Source organism: Pezoporus flaviventris, unplaced genomic scaffold (assembly GCF_033815535.1).
Source record: "Pezoporus flaviventris isolate CSIRO_AGI_PZ_B2104156 unplaced genomic scaffold, CSIRO_AGI_Pfla_v1 ptg000131l, whole genome shotgun sequence".
Taxonomy (NCBI): Eukaryota; Metazoa; Chordata; class Aves; order Psittaciformes; family Psittacidae; genus Pezoporus; species Pezoporus flaviventris.
In genome coordinates, this window is record NW_026892679.1 from 1,976,826 (window position 1) to 1,998,530 (window position 21,705).

The window sequence follows — 21,705 nt, forward strand, 5'->3', positions numbered from 1 at the left end:
AGAAGAATGCAGAGTGATGGCTCTACTGTTAACTTCGGCAGACAATGCTTAGCAGTGCACTTCACTCTGGTTATTTTTTAGATTACAAGTATTATTGTTGTACACAGGCAAGCAACGTATTAACTGAAAGGTTTATAAAAATACCTCTTCGTTTTACTAAAAAAAAATTAAAAAGCCATTAGCTCCCCAAAAATATATGTATCTTTAAACATTCCAGTAATTATTCTAGTAGATCAATTCTTTGCTTCTCTCAAGATCATTTTAAGTAGTGATACCACTCAATCCTGAAAAGCCTACTTCTAATTATGAAACTTGCAAAAATACAAGTTTTCTATGCATGCTGCTGGGGTAGAACCCTTGCCACAGGATATTTTGGGTACCAAAGTTACATACGGTCAAGTGCAATTTGGCATATATATTAAAGAAAATAATACCCAAGCATACTGAATAAAAAAAGCAGATTGTTTTCCAGGGAGCTGGGTGGCTATAAAAGAGGAAATACTGTTGTGCATTAGTCTTATTGTTATGTTCCTCTTATCAGCTACTCTCCACAGTCAAAAGCAAGATAAAGGGGTGAATAGATCTTTGATCTGACTCAGAGGTATTCCTAAATCTTAAACTTCTTATCTTGAACAAGGACTCTTTGGAACCCTGTTTTTAAATATGGCTTCACACATATTGAAAAAGTTTATTAGTGGAAGAAAACCCCCAACAGGGAACAACATTCACACAGAATAACAGTTTAATTTGCTTCAGTAATTCTCTGGAGATATTATATTTATCTACAATAATGCCAAATAGAACAAAATTAGAATTTCAGAACTTACTAGATAAAAATATTACCCAATATTATATTAATTATTAAAGATTAATCAAAGCTAGTTAATCTTTAACATGTGCTATCCATTGCTTATAACAAACCACAATTGTCTAATGTAGGGAAGCATACTTTTTGAGCATTTCTCTAAGGTTTTTAAATCTTCCTTCAGATGATACAGTCTTCTGAAGCTTGTCCATGAGAGCTTTTGTCTAGAAAGAAAATGGATTACAAATGTCATTGCTGTTGCACATTAATGACTGGGATTAGATTTTAGAAAAGCTGTAATTCACTTAGGATTTGACCCCATTTTCAAAAGTAATAAGATAGGCGTTATAAATTTAGCTTTGCTGTAGTTCCCAGGATATTTCTGAAAATGGAGGTTATGCAGTATTAAAGATTTTTCCTTTGAGTGATCCACAGAACTTGTGTCTATGCTGATATTATTAGCCTGCAAATTCAGGAAAAAAACAAGTTCATAAATTAATGGCCAGCAATTCAGTTTACTGTGTATACAAGAATATTAGGGACTTCATCTTACATGCTGCTGAGGATCCTCAGCTGCATTTCCTGAAATTAGTGACAGTAAAGGATGTTTTCTGTCTTGCAGCTTGTACTAAGATGGTTTTGCCTCCAAGTTTCTGATAAAAGCTGAATAGGTATTTGAAAATACATTACTGTCTTACACCAATTACTTTCAGTGGGCATCATCAGAGCCTGGTCACTTAACAAGTGAAACAAATTTGCCTTTTCAGTCAATTTATGCTTGAAATAATATACAGAATCATGAGAAATTTGTTGGTTTTCAAACTGAATTTCGAGTTAAGAGAAAGCTGTAGGCTGAAACAGACACTTCCTTTTTTTTCTAAATAGCAGGCTGATGAAACAATCAGATTACATTTCCAATGAGTACTGAAGAACTGTGCAACAACGTTAATCTGTCTTTTTTTTATTCTTACTTGAGAAGTTTAAAAATCAAACAAATTCTAAACATAAAACTTTTTCAAGGTAAACTCTTACATAACATTTTGTATTGAAAGGACTTCTAATATTTTTGTTAACAAAAGAATATAGCACCAGCTATAAAACATCTGAGAAAAAGCTGGCTGGGGAAGGCAGGATATTCAGAATGTATTTTAAATGGATTTCATTGCTTGGGTTGCCTTAGTGCTTTGCAAAAGCTGCAGACAGAGCAAAAGCATAGAGGAGGAAATGCAACAAAAAAAGCCCACCTTTTACATGTCAATTAGCCAGATCTAAAATGGGCAATTTGAAATAGCTGGAGTAAACTCTGTGTCCAAATACTACCTGATTTACAAGTGACTTGCTCTGTCCTACTGACTTCCTTGCTCTGTTATTCCATCATACTAAAATATTCACTTTTTTCTTATTTTATTTTATTTTTAATAGCAGAAAGCTGAGTTTTAAGTAATTCAACAAATTTATTTAAACCATTTAAAACAGAGCTACTATTGGCTACTATTTTAGTCACCTGATCTGACTTTAGCTATAGCTAATAACCATCTACATATATGTATCTGAAAATATTTTGATTTAGTTTTCATTACTTCAGGCCCAAGTAAAAGTCTTAGGCACCTGCTAAGTCCATTGAAATCCATTTGTTCCCACAGATAATTGATGATAGTAAAAAAAAAAAAAAAAAGGATAAATGAAATACAAAAGACCTTGACATAAAATACCAAGACCACCTGGTGCTTCAAGCAAATAGAATAATGTAAAAGTGTAAATATTATGAGAGGAATACTAGCTCAACACATTCTCTGAGCAACACACTGACCAGTGAAATCCAGAAATCCTTCTTGTAATCCTGTTTTTCTTACCTGTTTGGATACTTTACCCCAAGTTTTCTTAAGTCTGTAGATTGCACTTCTGTTCAAGGCTGAGGTGATTTCTAACACACCATTGTAATTGTGCATACATCGACAAATATCAGCTACTGCTACCCACTTTTCAATTGAGTTAGCACGGGAGCTAACATCAGCATAATTCATGATTTGGGAGGCAACAAGGTTACTCATCTGGCCAAAGAAAGAAGAATAAATTTAGGACATTTACATATATTATCTCTTTCAACATATAATCGTTTAACCAACAAGGCAGAAAAACCTAATGTACAATGGAACTAATGACTCTTAATAAAAACAGAGGAAATGTATTGAGAACAGTGTTGTAGAGAAGTGTGGGAGAATGAAGATATGAAAGGGTAAGAGATGCAAAGGGGGGTATCTCCAAGCCAACAGTACCAAAACTGATTGGGAAGTCTCTCAGTAAAATTCACAGAAAATGGTAAATGAGCAAAGATACAGTTGGGGATACAAAGGGCATTCATTAAATAGAATCAGTGCTATATTTTTACATTCTGGAGAAAATTAGTTTCTTCTGTAAGCAAAAGGGCATAGTAGTACCATCTAAAACACTCTATTAAATTGCCATTGAAACGCTGACTACCAGTACTTGAAAACAAGAATTTTTGTGTGCTTTGTTTTAAAAGGTTAATCACAAAAAGACTGTAATAGTCATTACTAGATAAGAAGCTATACCACATTGTAAAAATAATAAAAAAAATTTTTGTTCCAGAGGTCATAGAGAGTGTTATCAGGGGTCCTAGAAAGCAATGTCTATTTAAAAAGTACTTACATCATTAAAATGTTGACTAGTTTTCATAATATAGGGCGTTCTCTCATTTTTATCCATTTTCATCCAGCCCTGCCCAAGAAACTCTCTAGATATTTAGGGGAGAGAAAAAAACCAAACAAAAATGCACTTAATAAACACAGTACAGAGTCTCTGTATGCAATGATAGCCTAAGTGGATTTTAAATATACCTCATTTTGTTAGAAACTAGTAACATCATAGCTTTAAACCAATTCTATCACTTTTAATGCTGTCTAAAGCAGTAAATATTATAAAGAAGCTCTAATTTTCTTTTAATCCCCTTCCTCATCCCCCCATTCTAATTTTCAGTATTGTGACCCTACTGAAATTGTTCTTGTCAGTGGATGTGGTTATATCCATGTTAAACTGCTGTATGTAAGAATTCATCACTTCCATACTATGTTCACTCCTCACTAGCCCAGAGCCTTAGACCAGAGGGTTGTTTTTTTTCTTAGCAAAGAACTCAGTCTTTCAAAACATGGTCAAACTATACGAAACCAGAGGCAATGACACAAACAGCCAAAGGACATTATCTGTTAAGTATGCAAATCTTTTTGCCCATAGCATGTATCATTGTAGTGCCTAAGACTGCCAGTCAGCAACTCATCCAACATACTCACTTCAGTTACTTGTAGGAGAACACTTACTCATAGGGTATGCTTCGGAAAACTATATGATCTAGAAGAGTTATTTGCTCTGCAAGCTCCATGGCTGACAAAGTCTCAAAGCACTCTGGTTTTGGGCAATCTGACTGCAAAAATAAGGAGGACACTTAATGACCTTGGTTTGCATCAAAAGACATTTCAAAACACAGGGTATTAAGAACTTCACATGAACTTTCAACATGGAGTTGTAATTAAGTTCCTTGCTACAAAGAAATAAGAAGTAAGAAAAAATGCTAAGAACGTAAGGGGAAATATTCAGACTGGAAACTCATACAAAAAGACACCTACCAAGTCATGAGTATCCATATAGGTTAATTAGAGTCTGTGCATTCTGCATTCATTTTCACATAATCACTTTGCAAGTACCTCCTTTTTTTTTTTTTTTTGTCATTCTATCGTTTGATTTAAATCCAAATCCTAAAGTTTTAACCTGTTCATCTATGATATTCTGACTATCTCGAAACTGAACTGTACATTCCTGATATAAAATAACAGTATTTCTCTCCATAGCTGTAAAGTTCCAGTTGTGCTACATTTTATTGCCTTATTCACACAACATTTCTATAGCAGGATTTAATATAATGTTTAAATTTCAAGATAAACTTACCATCTGAATGATATTCTCTATTTTTAAGTGGGTATCATCTTGATCATCTTGTGAAAGAGTCCTGAAAAATTAAGTAGCACAATAATCTTAAGTAGAAAAGAACACAAATAAAATTGCCTATGGTTCTGAGAAAACCAAATAGGCAAGCATATTTATCTAAAATAAATCCTAAGACTGCAGCTGAAGAGGTTGAAAGAAAAAAAAAAAAAAAATCTGGTACCTAAAATCTCACGTCTCGTTATAAGTAAAAGTAGTAGTTTTACCTTAAATGACATTAGAGTAATGTAAGGTAAAAAGATGGCCATAAAGGCTCAAAAATCTCTGAGCTAAGAACACCATATACTATAGAATGGTCAATGACAATAGCTACTGTATGTACATGCTGATTACAGTGATAAGGTTTCTAAATCTATCCCACTTCGGCTTTAGTGCAAAGAAGTTTGGTGGACAAAGTAAAACTTCCTTTTCAAGAACTGGACTGACAACGCAAAAACACAACACAGCGAGAATAACATGTGATCAGAAGCCCTCTATTCAGAATAATCCAAGGAAACCTAAAGGTGAAGAATTACATCTCAAGCCTTTTCTCTGATTTTTGAACTACTGTGCTAAAGGGAAATTTTAAAAGAACCCAACATTTGAGAAGTGAAGAAAAGACAGCAACATGGGCATGCATATAAGAGTGATTCACTGGGAAGTGTTCTTTTTTATTGGCACTACACCGTCCTATTCAGTGTCCCACACAAAGAGCTGTGAGTGTGGATATAGACAACAATCCACTGGCAGATTTTACTTGTAGCAAGTACATGGTTTGTGTTCAATAATAGAAGTGAAGAAAGTTATGACAGAAAGCAAGGGTAAGGAAAGATTCTGCTGGACTGTTTAACAGCATCCCTGTCAGGCAGGATTGAATGGGATGACACTTCCATTGTTAACCTTACAAATGAAGGAAGTAAATACATATGAAATAAGTTTCTAATTCTTAGAGTCAGCAGCTAAGACTAGACCTCTGTCTCACTTAAACTGGTCATGTCTGATCAGTCCAAATATTAAAATAATTTTCTGGTGGAAAATATTAACATCTGTCTCCTCACTCCATTACATTACATAAAACATTTTGAGAGTATTTTAAAAGCTGGTGTAAGTTACAGAGCCTGAAATGTATTGTCTAGTGAGATCATACAAGGCAGAAAACTGGTCATTCATCTGCATATTCATTCTGACATCTTCATATCTCTAGATTTCATTTACATTTATTCTGAGGAAGAAAAAGGAAGAACTGTTTCTTGAACCACCTTTTTTTTTTTTTTCCTCCAGATAAGAGTATTTATCAGTTATTCACTGCTGTATAGTCTGAACTTTACACCTTCCTGTTTCATCATCAATGAAATTTTAGCTAGATTTTAGGAGTTAGCAAATAAGACTGGTAAAATCTCAAGCAAAACATACTTCAGTAGGTTTGCCTAGCTTTCAGAATGGATATTTAATAAAAAGAAGCTTTTTTACCCTGCAGAGAAATCCTGTCAGTCCATTCAACAAGAATCTTATCATGCAAGAAATACTAGTTGTTCTGCTGATGATTCAAGAAGGCATGAAGCAACTCAGTACCTCTTATAAACACTTTCCTTGCCATTCACATTTTATACAGAGTCTTTCCCAGAGCTGACCATATAATCTCCGTAATACAAACCAACGTTGTCTCCTTCTCTAATCTCTGCTAACAAAGGGACTGATTTCCCAAGAAATTTATATGCACATATGGACCCATACACTCAGTTTGTAAAGAGACATTTAAAGCCAGTATCTTTCAAGGACACAGTCCATGGAATATACCCATACATAGGAAAGCACAGACTTTCTTTCGCAAGTGTTTGAACACTGAATTTAAGATAAGAAGTGCTTTTCCTGACCTCACTCTGAATTACTCTACTTATCAGAGTTGAGAGTAGACTGTGAAAACTGAAATGCAGGGAAGCCAAGACTGAGGGTTGACTCGCAAACCAGAATTCTGATAGACTGCATGTTTCAATATGCCAAGGCCTTTTAAATCTCAAAGCCTGCACCAAGCATCTCAGAACAACTAAAAAAAGCCTATTCTATGACACTCACCAAGCAATTTGGTGAATTGGTATTTTCATGAGGGGCATGTCAACTGTCTCACCCCTCCTTCCCATTTTCATCCCATTCCAGAGAAGCCCTCTGAGTTGATGTTTCATCAAAGCTTCCAGTTACAACAAATTTGTGCTTTCATGTGGAAAACATGCTTTCAAAAATATTCAAGTTGATTTCTACTAAAAGTAAAAAAGCCCTTCAGTTTTAAGTGGGTAACTTACATTTTTTCTTTAAGTAGTATTAGATGGAAGCCCTCCATCTAGAAGAAAACCAATCAGACAGTGTATTTCCACGGAGGAGGGTATGTGGTGATGATGGAGTGAGAAGCATTTCTCCAAACCAAAAAATTGGTACGTGAACCAAAAGAGGAACACAGTATCTGGTGCACCTTTACACATTTCTATAACAAAGAAGATTCTAGATTCCTTTAGGATATCCGGGGTGAGATTCACATCCTCTGCAAGTCTCTGAGTGTGTTTCGTCTGAGAAAGAAAGGTGTTTTCTATGATCTCTGGAGGAACAGTCAAGAGCCCTAACTTTAGACAATTTGGGTGGACAGAATCTCCTTCATGATAGGCAGTTACCTTGGAAGAAGTGCTTCATTAGATGCATACAGTTTGTCTCATGCTCAGGTGCTTCAGTTAGCCACCAAAGAATTTTTTCTAAGACAACATAGAGAGGAAACCTCTTTCCCCTTACTGTCATTATAACCTATGGATGGTTCAAGGAGCAAGAAATTATTTTATTCCATTACAGGCCTTGTCTTAACATTCAGAACATGGACTGTACTCTGCCATGTTGGTAAAAAATAGAAAATCAGTAATCTGATGCAGAACAAAGAAAACAATTATATGAGAGATATAATGGTGTAGAACATGGTGCCTCTTCACGTCTTCATGCAGTATGAGAACGTTTGCTTAAAGCTTAGCAGTTCTTGGTCAAGAGGAATATAGCTTTGGTTGTCCCTCCTACAAGATTCAGGGACAAGTAACAGAACTCTCCCAGCTTAGGCAAAAGCATGTTCAGTGTTCGTTTTGACCTACTTCTACAATGAGCCGTGGCACCATGGGAGGCATCAGGCAAAAATGGCAGGGAAAGAACCATTTCCATGTCACTATGTCTTCTTTTTGCACATGAAGCATTATCTTCATTTTTAGCATAACTATAGAAAAAACTTTGCTCTTCTGGCAACAGAAACCTGGTTGCTAACTGGATTCTTAAAACTGTATTGTCAGACAGGATGTATGCATGCAGATGTTGTCTCTTCTGCTTATGTATGTTTCTCATTCTTCATGAAATCAGTTCCAGAATTGAGCAAGAAACTTTTCAAACTGCCAGAAAACCTAAACCCTCCTGATAAAAACTAGTACTCAGTTTTATGTTTTGGATTACTAAAAAATTAAGATTTCAAAGAGCAGCCTGGAGATGGTTCCACCTCTGAATTCACTAACAAGCTGAGAAACTGGAGGACCAGAGGGACTCCTGCTGGATGCCCATTACCTGAGATGATTCCTGAGGCAGACAAAAGTTTGTGTTTAATTCTCCATGGGACAGCAGGTCCAAGACTAGCAACTTGGTCAGCTGTTTTTTTTTAAAACTTGTTAAATCTTTGTATTTCAATAATGTGCAATAAAAATGAAGGCTTGTGGAATAATAAAGGGATATGTACCTGTGTCACTGCCACAGATACACAGTTTCACACAGTTACATTCAACTGCAGATTATTCCTTAAATCCTACAATTTGCACTTCTTATTTACTTATATATCATTGTTCAGAGTATATATCTCTTGAAGTAACTACAGTGGTTTTTTTAAGTTTGGAAAGCTTGACTAATTACCAGAAAACCCGTTTTCCTGAGATGATTTAGGAAGCAGAGCTACTCCTTTCAGTGAAAAGGCGAGATGTACATTTGTATATTTCACCTCAGCTGAATGATTTTTTTGTCCAAAACCAGAATTGCTCCAATACACTCTTTCTCACAAGGTCACTGAGGCAGTTCCTACTCATGGAGAATTAATTTCTTTACCATCTGTTAACAAATATGACATGCCTAGTAAATAACTGCCTCCTGTGTGGCTGTTGAGGGAGTCCAAGCCTTCAGGTTACAGTTTTGCTCAGCATAAGACAGTTTGATTTATATGACAATAGTTTGAACTTGGAGACTATCCTGATGACTGCAGTTTAACAACAGCTTAAATTATGAAAGTGTTATTTATGCAACAGCTTCTATCTAAAAGTTTATTTATGCAATAACTCTTACTTGAAAGTTTATGGGCAGTTTGCATATATATAATAAACATATGGAGAGGACACAGGAGTAATTTCAGCAGCTACTGAAACACGGTACTACTCAAAATGGAACAGAGTTGTTTTTTGAACCCTTTGGACAGCAATACTGTGTCATCGATGCTTATTGGAGTTAGTGTTGAAATAATATCGAAATAGTACTGAAATGTAGTTGAAATTATTGTACATTTCAGTTGAATATTACTGAATATTGTTGAAATAGTATTGAAATATTTGACAAAAAAGCTGTCCGCATGCAGGTATGTTATCAGCATTGCCAGTCTTGAAAAGCAATAAAGGATTTTTGGTAAGCAATGTCAGCCAAGGCTTAAATTTCATGCCTAATTTTGAAGGAAGTGGGACATCCATGCTGCATTCAGTCAAAAGGTCTAGTCCCATACCAGAGCCACCAGTGTCTCTTTTAACAGTGCTATCTTGTGGGATGTAACCAAGTACTTATGACTCTGTCTGACCAAATCTACAGTCAAATATGTTGTTCAAAAAATCTGGCAGGATTAGGGTATGCAGCTGCAGACCCTGATGAAAGATGGCTTGGCTGAGGACTGTATCTGAGGAAATCTTCATTCTCTACCTGTTTCCAACAGAAACCTCCACTGGTAACTCAGACACGTCATTTTATTCATGCTTTACTTGTCTGCTTGTAAAGTAGAATGCCATAATCCTTTCCAGAAATACTGTCAGGATAATGACTATGAAACAAGGATTTTAAAAAGTGCAATCTTTTTCTATAAATTGTTTCAAATGAGTTAATTTTTACTTGAATTTCTGTGCATACATTTTTTCATTTTTACTAAAATTTTATTTTTGAGTATTGTTTCATTTCACTTCTTCCCTTTGCTTTTTATTTGCCTCATTTCTCAGTTTAAAAATGTAACTTTTTTCAGATTTTTTTTTCTCTTAGATTTCCCTGTCGTGTCGTGTCGTCCGTCCGTCCCCCGCCCCCCCCCAAAAAATAATATAGTGTGAAAATTCACAGTGTGGTCAAAAATTCAGTCTGAATTTTTTAAGTTCTAAAAACTGTTAAATGTAAATATCTGATTAACTGTATTCACTATAGAGTGTGCTCAGATAGTAATAAGTGCTAGAAGAGAAGAGAGGGCAATCAATACCTAGAATAGCAGTAAAAGGATGCAAACAGGGGCAACTCACATTTTCCACATAATTACCAAGGTTCCACACATTTGTTCCATTACTCTGCAGAACAGCCAATCCAGGTTTATTTTCTCATATTTTTAAAGAAGCTAAAGGCCTTAAGGTAATTCTCCCCCACTGTGAGCTATCTGACAGAACCTTTGCTGTCACACATATTAATAAAACCCATTATACTAACCCTTTTTGCTCTTTTTGCTTGCTGTTTCTTTCATCGAAATACAAGAAAAAACCTCACTATTTTTACTTGGAATAACAGCACATGCAGTATTACTAAAATGGAGGTTTATTTTTATTTAAGTGAAAATTAAGTAGAATCCCATTAAGTGCTTCCATTAGGAACTTATCTTTATTTCTTATCCTTTGACTTTTTCCCCCACAGCTGAACACATTTCCCCTCACTCTTTTTCATCTAAGTATCTGGTGGAGAAACCTGTCAAGTGATCTTAGAAAATTCAGACACTGCATCTGCTGCACTCTTATTTTTTTTTCTGTCAGAATACTTACATATATACTACAATGCACATCATAGATACATCTGTGTTTTAAAATCATATATTTTAATAACTGATTAGTCTTTAAATGTTTACTGCTCCTTAGTAATGTGGAACAATTTACATGAAACTCAGTGTCTCTAAAATATCTGCACTTAGTAGATGGAATTGTTTTCACTGAAAAATGCACAAAGATTTGTCTTTTTGGCATGACCAGACACTCACTTCTGTAATATCAACCCTAAGTAACGAAATAAGGTGTTCTATACCTAATTTAAATAGCCCTAGTTATGCAGAAGCTTAAAGGTCTTCTATTTCATGGCATTAATTAAACAAGAATTCTTCTCTGTAAGCTATCTGAAGAACTCTGGACACAGTGTCAACACAAAGGAGAGTGCAAACATGGTCTCGTTAGGATGTCATGACATCCTAACATGATGGGCTATCATCACCCTCTCATGAGCTTAGCAGATTGAACCCGTGGCTGCCAGCTGTTCTGCAGCAGAATTTTCTAAAACGGTATTTTTATGACCAAATCTTAAAACACTCTGTCTTATAGCAAATAAAACACTTTATAGCTAATAAAATACTTTAAAATTAAAAACTCTGGAGAAAAAACAAACCCTGTGTATTCGATGATACATGTTCCCCTAACTATTTCACATGTTATAGTTAACACACTAAATTATTAGAAACTTATTTACCTCAGTATATTTGCAGTAGCTTTTCTTTCTTGTGGCAAAAGGTCAGGGTCTCTCAAAACTTCTTCCAGCAAATTTAACACATTCATTTTCAGTTCATTGTTCAGCTCAAAATCCTACAAAGGAAAACAATTTTACTCCCTTTTGTCTGACCAATATTGATCAAAAAACTGAAAGCATATACTTCTGTGCATTTTGCCTTTTTTTTCTTTTTTTTCTTTTTCCCTGTAAGTTTTGAAAATATTTAAAGAAAATTGGAAAGCTGTTGCAATGAACAGGCCACAGAGGTATAAGCCCTGAAAGGCTGTAATTTATCTCATTTTCCAACCTTTATCTTGTGTGTAGAAATGGGGAAATCACTTAATCTTTGTCTTCTGCAGTAAGAACTACCATCTCACCAATACCCACAAAACACCTTGCTCTCTCTTATCCTGTGATGACTATAAAAGCAGAAAAAAAGTTTAATTGCAATACTGAGACCACTGCCTACTGAAGCTAGATACTGTGATTTATTTTGGATTTGGTTTTTTTTTTTCACTGTTTTCCTGGGTTTCTCTGTTTTTTTGCCTCCCACTCTGGTATTTTTACCTGATACCATTTTGTAATGGTCTGCTTTTTGTTGTGTGCAGTGAAATACTAAACCTAATAAGCTTGATAAATCAGACTAGTGCTCTCTGGCACTGCACTTAAGAACTTTGGCATTTTAATGACTTTTGAGACAGACTGATGCATCACACAGGACTGCAATTGAAGAGCACTAGACAAAGCAACCACAGAATCATGGAATCCCAGACTGGTTTGTGTTGGAAGGGACCTTAAAACTCAGGTTTGCTCCAAGCCCTGTCCAACTTGGCCTTGAACACTGCCAGGGATGGGGCAGCCACAACTTCTCTGGGCAGCCTGTGCCAGGGCCTCACTGCCCTCACAGGGAAGAACTTCTGCCTAAGAGCTCATCTCAATCCCCCCTCTGTCAGGTTAAAGCCATTCCCCCTTGTCCTGTCCCTACAGGCCCTTGTCAAAAGCCTCTCTCCAGGTTTCTTGTCAGCTCCTTTTAGATGCTGGAAAACTATTATAAGGTCTCCTAGAATCACTCCTGTTGGTAAGAAAAGCAAAGAATAGAACAACGTACAAGCTTTAAGGTGAGAACTTGCTGGCAAGTCTTGGAGTAGACTCCAAAACTGCTTTTATTTGGCTCAAAGTTAGCATTTCAATAAGTAAACTAAATCCAAACCTTCAGTCATCTAGTGCATCACAGATCTTCCTTCATAATCCACAGTTACTTTAAAGCAGGACAGTGTTCGTGGTGAGCTTCTGCTTGTTTCCATGGGAACACAAGCCATGAAATTACTGAAAATGGGAAATACTTGGCTCCTCTGTGCAAGAGCTGTGTATTTCATTTTCCCGAAGAACCAGCTACAGTGCTTCTGTTGCGACAGGCTCCTGTACTGACAGGATCCCTGGAGATGCATGCCTCTGGGGAGAACCACCCCTGTTGAAGACACATGTCCTCTCACCACAAGCTTCAATGGAGGGGATGTGTGAGCATCAGAGCACACCCCAAGTCACAAAGTGATGCTTGTTTCGGAAAAGTGATGAAATGCTTAAGAGGAGGAGAAGGAACTATGTTCATTAAAGAAGGTGGTGTCACAGCTATACTGTGACATGTCAGCTCAAAACGCTCATGTCAGCCACACCCTGGGCATTTCTCTCCTGTTACAAGCATCCCCTTTTCATTCTTCAAGTCTTCTCACCTTGACAACTGCTAATTCATATTTTGAAACCAAGATACGTGTCTTCTGGTTTTTTTTGTGATGTTTGTCCATATTAGAGAATATTGGAGAACAGGAAGCTGTGCAGTATCAGGCTATGGATGGGTTATAAGGTACAGCCCTCAAAGCCAAGCAAGAAATAGTTCTGGGTATTCCATTGTGTTTGTTTTATAAAACACATTTTCTATAGCCATAGTCAAAAATGACTCTCTTAGGAAATGTTTTAGCCTGTTTGCAAAAAGAAGACAGAGATTTTTGTTTGTTTTGGGTATGGTAATTGGAAATATTTCATTACTGAACGCATGAGGAATGCAACCGAAGTACCTGAGAGCACTGTTTGCTCCAGTGATTTCAAAAAGAAAAACATTTGGAATACGAAACTATCAAAATTTAGCTGAAGGAGAAACCTTGAGTCTGCACAAGCTTAAGCAGCAAGTGTAATTAATATTAGCATTGTCTACTCTAAAGCTTGATGGTGAACGCTGCATAAAAGAAGTTTGGTATCTTTGCTAGTTGTGCTACAAAAGTATCATAAATGGACAGAAAAGGTATCCAACTCTAACATCCCCATTCAGCATGCTAGGTCAAATGTTTGGTAAAATTCTCTACCTGCCACTGTAAATGTGCAGATATAGAAGAAAATGACAGCTGATGAGTTAAGTAAGAAGTCTGCCTTGCAGACACCTAGGATAAGAATAGGATGTGTGCTGTTCCCAACTGATCAAAAGCAGTGAGGACCATGTTCAGTACCACTTAATGAAGTTTCCAGGAGTAGAAGTCTGCAGCAACAGACAGAAGCATATTAATTTTGCTGACATGCTCCTGCACTACGAAAGCAAAAGCCTCCTTTGTAATTACAGTGCACCAAAGTCAGCATGATTACATTTTAAGTAGACTCATAACCAGCCTGTTGACCTCTGTCATGCACAGCATTAGACAGCAATATTCTCTTTATATGTACAAGCACATTTCCTTGCCAGGAGAAGCTAGGAAAGCAGTACTGCAGTATGAGAAATGCTTCAGAAGCAACTTATTCCAGCAGAGGAAAAAAAAGCCAAAACAAAGAAAGAGGGAATGATGGATTTGAAGTCACTGGCCAGAAGAGATGAGACTGCAGCAGAGGCAGCAGAAAGCAAGAAAAAGAAAATTTAGCTATGCTGGTAAGGTACAACTAGAAATATGTAGATTTGCTATTGGTGGTTTATACAATATAATAGAATGTAATTTTCAAGTTTTGCCATGGGCTCAGTGAAACCCCAAAAGATTTTCCTCCCCTCTTTCTTTAAATCTTCCTGATAGCAAACATTCTTCATTTAAACAATGTGAGGAAACATTGAATAACACAGACAAATAAAAGGGAGCTAAAATCTGAGAGCCTAATTTATGTTTGAGTTCATAAGTTATAAGAACTATGGAAAACAGTAGAGGGAGGGAAGGAAGAGTCAGGAGTGGAGAGAGATTACTGGAAGACTGTTCACAAGGAATCTGGAATATTTTTAAACAGCTAGGGTTTGCCGTATGACTTTAATATCTCTGCTGTCTTGCCAATGTGTAAACAGATAATTATTTCAATGGCATCAGTGGAGTGTTTTTTAATCTTGTACACAGCAGATCAAACTCTATCAGAGTTAACTGAATTTACTCCAGTGCTGCAGTCCCCTACAACAATATTTAATTTTCCAGCATAAAAGCACACTTCAGCCATCACATCCAATTGTGCTGAGGGAAATGTTTATAAATTCACTGGCCACAAAACATTTACAGAAGAAGAAGGCAGAAAGAAAAGATATTATAACTGGCTATCAGGAAAATTCATCCCTGGACTCAAAGTAAGTCTGGCTTTCTTCAAGAAGCAAGCAAAGAATAACAGCTTTGTCTTTCAGCTAGTTTCAAGCGCAAAGAGACAGTCATCGTTTGGGGACGAGTCCAAGTCCTGATTCTGTAGTATCAGCATTAGCTTGTCACTCCTGATGGAATATAAACAGGTTAAAAGTACAAGCTATGTTAACAGCACAACTGAGAAACTCTTGGCACATACAATACGAACCTCTCCCTATCCAAGCACTTTGTAACCCTGTAGTTAAGAATCTAGCCATTATGTATCATCAGATTGAAGTGTTCAGGGCAGATAAGAAATGTGACATCTCTGCCTGCAAGACCTGGGATGTAGTACATTCAAGAGCTTTTCAGAAAGACCTCAGTGAAGGAGGACCTGTCAGGCTCCAGCAGAAGTGGATGCAGAGTACTCCTAATTAGTTTGACTGACTGCAAGCTTGGTTTCTGTTCTGGGGGTGAATCATTCCCTGAAGGGTCATGGTATAGCAAACCATTACACTTCTGCAACGTCCAGGCAGAGCACAGCAGCAATTAAGTGCATTACTACTCAAAGCATAACTGTATTCTGCAAAGGGCATAAGTTTGTGCAAACTGGATTTTTTTGCTAAGTGACCAACGGCACACTGGAAGGTTCACTCACTGTTCCCTTGCTCTGCCTCTCTGGGGAAACCCCTGTTTCTTCAGTTCACAATTTGTATCATGATGTCTGTTTATTCCAGAAAGGACTCCAGAAATTATTGTGCTGTTTCAAGGCAGAGGCCACAGATCCTAGGGATTTATTTGAAATGTAGTTAAAATACAGCCCATCTTGCTATCATACAGCAAGTGTGGCATAATTTGTTCACATTTCTACAGTAAACACCGTAACTTTGCCAGGCATCATATTCATAGAATCATAGAATCATAGCATGGTTTGGGTTGGAAGGGACCTTAAAGCTCATCCAGTTCCAACCCCCTGCCATGGGCAGCAACACCTTCTACTAGATCAGGTTGCTCCATTCAGCCTGGCTTTTTCATTACTTTATGCCTTTAAACATGAGCCAAGTGAAACCCATGTAAAGGAATTTTTATCTGTTTTTATTCCAATGTACAAAATGGAATTGGCCAATTCATATGCACTAAAACTATTTTTAACTAATTGAAATCATGTTTGCTTGGACAACTCTCAGTATGCAGGTGTCCTACATAATCCCCAAGTGCTACAAATAACTACGTCTGCAAAACCTTCTGTTGAAAACCCAAGCCAGCTTTGTCAGCATGAACAAGAATATGACTGGTAGTAGATTATTTCTCATCTGAAACAAGACAGGCACCAAGATCATGACTAGTACTCTCAAATTCAACCCATGGTCTGCTCCTCAAGTCTTGTGGCAACTCCGTTAACTCACTGACACTGTATGGCAGCCATCTAGTTTGTAAGAGAGTTAAGGTTTGCCAATTCATTCCAGCTGAGATGTTCAAAGAAGCCAACAGGAACAAGCACCCAGCCGGCACTCAAAACTGGGAAGTATGGAGAAGCCAGCTTCTCTGTCTTCATCAGCATATGTGAAAGCTTTCTCCTTGGACAAGCTCCCTTTCAATCTGCTTGCCTCAGAAGCAGAAAGCTCAATTTTGTAACACAAAGTGCTTAGATAAAAGACAAGAAATTATTATTAAGCAAAGAAAAGGAGGATGCAAGACCTCACTAGGATAATGAAAATCAGAGACTTTCTCCTTTTGGCTTCTTTTCCCTTCCTAGTTTTCCATCTCTGCAGGAGTCAGTGGGAGTTTTATCCTCACAAACCCTTTCTGTTCCCATCGACACTATCTTCACAATGACTGTCTGCCTCGTCATTTGTGTTTTCATTGTTTACAACAGGAAAGTCTTACACTGTTCGTCTCAATTACATTTTAAAATGAATTGTAAACATTCTGGTATTGGTTTTTTTGGACAAGAGCTTTGTTGGCTTGCAGGTGGCTGACTAAAAAAGACAAAATAGGGAGAAAAAGAGGAGGGATAAGGAATTAAAAGAACAAAACATGTAAATAAAAAACCTGGAAAACCTAAAAGAGCCATCTTTTACACTATGAGGGTTTTGGCTATGTTTATGATAAAGAATCATCACATCTCAGATAGGGTCACCTCTGAAACATAATGTTCCACCTAAGTAGTTGTAGACAGTTGCTTAATATAGACAAATTCTGATGATCCCTAACATTTTCACAATCACATTAATTAACTATCTTTTAATTAGTATAGAATCTCAGCTCCTAGCAATTACTTAATATGAACTGCGGCAGGGACATGTTAAGCATGTACTATACACTATCATAACACAGAATAATAATAGCAGACTTATGTTCCCATTACAGCTCCAGATTTTGCCATGCAATGATTTTCAATTAACAAGGTCAAAGAAAACTTGGTGTACATTGGCTGTTTCCAGCCAATGTTCCAAATTTTTAATCATTCCCATGATAGCAAGAGAGGTTTTATTAATCTCTGCTGGACTGTTCAGCTTTTCAAACACAACCAATTTCACAACCACAACACAAATTTTCACATTTATGCATTTCTTACTGACTTCATTACCTAGCAAAGTTAACCTCTATGAAAATTACACCCATTACACAGAAAAAAAGGAGACTGTGTTTGGCAGAGGACAGTTCAACATTGCTGCAGTTAGCTGTGCAATAAAACCTTTTTAGACCAAGTGTTCTTGATTATTATAATGTAGTGTCAAATCAGTATAATTGCCATGAAGTTCCCATCTATCCAAGGCATACAAAAATCTTTCATTTTCTTCCAGTGTGCTTTTTCTTTCCCTCCCTCCTTTTTTCTTATCTTTCCTCCTTCCTTCCTCCCTCTCTCTGTCCCTCCCTCCCTCTCTCCTTTCCTCCCTTCCTCTGCTTCTTCCTGTCTCTTTCCCTCCTTCCAGGTTGTCTTCCTTCCTTTCCTCCTTCCTTCCCTCTTTCCTACCTCGTTCCTTCCTGCCTGCCTTCCTACCTTCCTTTCTGCCTTCCTTCCCAGGTTCCTTCCTGCCTCACTCCCTTCCTCCTTTCCTCCCTTCTTCCTTCCCTCCCTCCTTTTGACCTTCCTCCCTCCCTTCCTCCTTACAACCTTCCAACCTTCCTCTCACCTGCACCTTAAAGGACATTTCTACCGATGAAATTCTGCTAGCTGCTCAGATTTCTTTTCCCCCCTCCTCTGCCAGTACAGCTTTATGACTATATATCAGACCCACAGTCCCGTCATGGTTGTAGAGGGACCAACATGAAGGTCTGGTGACTCTTCCCATATTTCACAACAAATAAATAAATACCTGTATGCAAACACCATGGTCAAAGTAACTGAACTAAGCTGCCAGTAGCATGAACACTGACAATCTGAAAGATTAGTTCAACCTGTCCATTATGTATTTCAACACACATTATAACAGTAAAGCATTCACATGGAGTGTTACCAGGACTAATGTTGTAACTGGATATTTGCAGAGGCTAGATGCTTAACCAGCCTGGTTTAGCATCCTTAAGCATCCTCCCTTGCTTAACAGCATGTTTTTACAAGCTAAATTCTCCGTATCACCTTTAGAGCACTGACTTTTCAGATTGTTTGACCTCCACAACATTATACAGCAGCTTAAAATATTTAGTAGGGAGAACATAAATGTATTACAGCTGGAAAGGAGAAGAGTGCAACAGAATACCTGAGAATGCTTGGAGACCCAATGGCGCAAGACATTAAGGACGCGATTTGTGGCCGCTCTGCGTATTATAAACTCTTTGTCGCACATGCGTTCAGAATTGTTAAATCCTGTGTGGGAAAAGCACGCATTAAAGTTAATGGAGGTAGAAAAAATTCAAATACAGTATGAGCAACACTGGTAAACTGAAATATTTATGTGCAATAAAAGGAAAGATGCCTATATAGACTTACAAATATGACCATTTGGACTGCTGAAATTCTGCAATATCTGTAGAATACAGCTTTGCACATCATAACTAACACAGACACCTCCCTGAGTCAGCATTCAGTTTTAGAAACATGAAGAATATTTGTGTGCATCATTGACATCAAGGTCTCCCTTCAGTATAGGAGAGAATAACAGTAAAAAACAGGACAAGCCCAAAAATGTACAGGGTCTGTCATCAAGCAGATGACAGAAGGAAAGTGAATAGGATTTAGAAAGCGGAAAGAGGTAAATTTCAGAAGGTAAAGAAATAAGGGAGGGTAGCAGTTTAAACAGACAAGAGAAGAATGTCAGCACAAGAAATGCTTCTTGTAGTAGCAGTATTACACAGTCAACAGACACTGTTCAAATAAGCTTTTTTTTTCTTTTTTAGCACTGAGTGACAACGAAGTGAGAAGGTATGCAGAGAACACATTTACAACCCCAGCTGCCTGAAAACAGTTGGCAACTGCAACATTTCTCTACACATCTTGTAAATACAACTTTTTTTTTTTACTCTACAATATTAACTTACATTTTTAAAAACAAGCAAGAAAGTTTTTTCCTACATTCACATTATTGCTTCTTTCTCATCTTTCTGCTCTAGCTCTATCACAGATACCATCTGTATGATAAAGTAATTATTACATTATTTTAAGAATAATAAAATTATTTTATAAAATCACCAATTAAAAAAAAATGTTAACTGTCGTGGTTTAAAACCAGGCAGAGCTCCTTCACTCACTGTCCCCCTCCCTCTTCTTGCCCTCCCCCCTACTCCCGAAGGGACGGAGAAGAGAATAAAAAAGAATGCAACTCCCACGGGTTGAGATAAGAACAGTTCTGTAACTAAGGTATAACACAAATCACTACTGCTACCACCAATAATAACAATGATAAGGGAAATAACAAGGGAAGAGAATACAACACCTCACCACCAGCCGACCGATAACTTGCCCCCCCAGCCCAACCAAGCACTGACCCATACCTCCTCCAACCCTGCAGACTCCCAGCCCTTCCCACTAGCTCCCAGTTAGATCCTGGGCATGATGTGCTGTGGTATGGAATACCTCTTTGGTCAGTTTGGGCCAGGTGTCCTGTCTCTGCTTCCTCCTGGCTTCCCCTCCTCCCTGGCAGAGCATGGGGCTCACAAAGTCCTTGGCCAAACCAAAACATCATTGTTACCAGCTCTGTTCCCAAAACACAGCACTGCACCAGCTACCAAGAAGGAGAAAAATGACTGCTACTGCTGAATCCAGGACAAAGACATATTTTAGAAGTCTACAATTTTCGAAGTTTCTGCTAGATTTGATCTTACGTTGTGCTGCTTTCCATTTCACTCAGTGCACAGTCCAAGGAACAGCTGGAAACACCCTTCTATTTTACCAGTACTTTACTATTTTTTTTGGCATAAAAGCTGTTCAAAAACCTGCCCATTATTATGGATGGCAAAAGCAGATAGAACTTCTATTTATTCTGTGAAAAACTCATTGGAGGTATTCTTAGAGTCTAGTAGCAGTTTTGCTCCATTTTTATTAATGGCAGTCCAAAAAACCCAAATTGTTTCTCTATATTTTTTGAATGATCATCAGGAAAACAAAAGTTTAACTGTATTTTTACATTTTTTACTGCAGATTGGACCCCAAACTCCACATATATTTTCTGCTTCATGGAAGCTTTTTAACCTATGGCATATTACACTGTCGGTATCTAAAATTCAGTATCAAAGGAAGTTTCATATTAAAACATCTTCTGGAGTTTCACTGCCCATCAACAGCAAGGTAAACAAAATCTCTGAGGCTTAAGTTAACATAGGCAACGTTTTGTGTGTTAATTTTCTATGCCTTCCACAGTTAATCTCTCACAGAAGCAATTCGGCATACCTATTATAAACCTTTCAATTAGCCACTTAATTGCAGCAATGAAAGTCACAATGAAAATTACATATTAAAGCAGTGGAGTTTTTATCAAAGTAACATTAAGGAAAAGGAGTTTCAAGCTGGAAGGAAAACAAAAGAAAGCCTACAGAGACAGTTTTCAGTTAGCTGCAAAAAGAGTAAAAAGAGCAAGAAAGGAAAAAAGGAAAACCTCCAGAGATCACTTCAGCAAACATCTGTACTCCTCAAAATTTTTAAGCGGTAATTAGCTTGTTGTGGAGAACAATCAACATGTTCACTCAGATCCACATTGTCAGTATGTAATGTTGATGTCTCAAACCTGTAAATGGAGATCTCCAGTTTTGCAAGAAAAGAATCATAGAATAACAGGTTGGAAAGGATCATCTGGTCCAACCGTTTTTGGCAAAAACACGGTCTAGACAAGATGGCAGTTCTCTGTCCAGCTGAATCTTAAAAATATCCAACACTGGGGAACCTGCTGTGTTGCTCAGGAGATTATTCCAATGTCTGATTGTTCTCCTTGTGAAGATTTTTCCTCTTGTGTCCAACCTGAATCTCCCCAGGAGTAACTGGCGCCCATCACCTCTCCTCTTTCCATGTGACTCTGTAAAAGAGTGTCTCCATCTTCTTTGTAGCCACCCTTTAAATACTGAAACACGGTGATAAAGTCTCCTCTGAGCCTCCTTTTGTCAAGGCTGAGCAAAACAATTTCTCTCAACCTTTCCTAATATGGCTCCTTGGTC

General features: G+C 37.4%; 1 protein-coding gene across 4 annotated transcripts in view; it reads right to left on the minus strand.

The window, feature by feature from the left end:
* RASGRF2 (Ras protein specific guanine nucleotide releasing factor 2) overlaps positions 1-21,705 on the minus strand; it is a 280,188-nt gene that overhangs the window by 152,172 nt on the left and 106,311 nt on the right. For 3 of the 4 annotated variants that reach the window (XR_009747680.1, XM_061478726.1, XM_061478725.1), the window contains exons 18-24: positions 18,822-18,928; positions 11,534-11,646; positions 4,766-4,826; positions 4,141-4,244; positions 3,476-3,560; positions 2,659-2,856; positions 950-1,029 (exon numbers count right to left, since the gene is read on the minus strand). Coding sequence is in view for 3 of the 4 variants with exons in the window: in XM_061478726.1 (XP_061334710.1) it covers positions 950-1,029; positions 2,659-2,856; positions 3,476-3,560; positions 4,141-4,244; positions 4,766-4,826; positions 11,534-11,646; positions 18,822-18,928 (748 nt within the window). In the remaining variant the exon portion in view is untranslated. Of the gene's footprint in view, positions 1-949; positions 1,030-2,658; positions 2,857-3,475; positions 3,561-4,140; positions 4,245-4,765; positions 4,827-11,533; positions 11,647-18,821; positions 18,929-21,705 lie in introns of those variants that run through there. The other variant, XM_061478727.1, reaches the window with a different exon arrangement.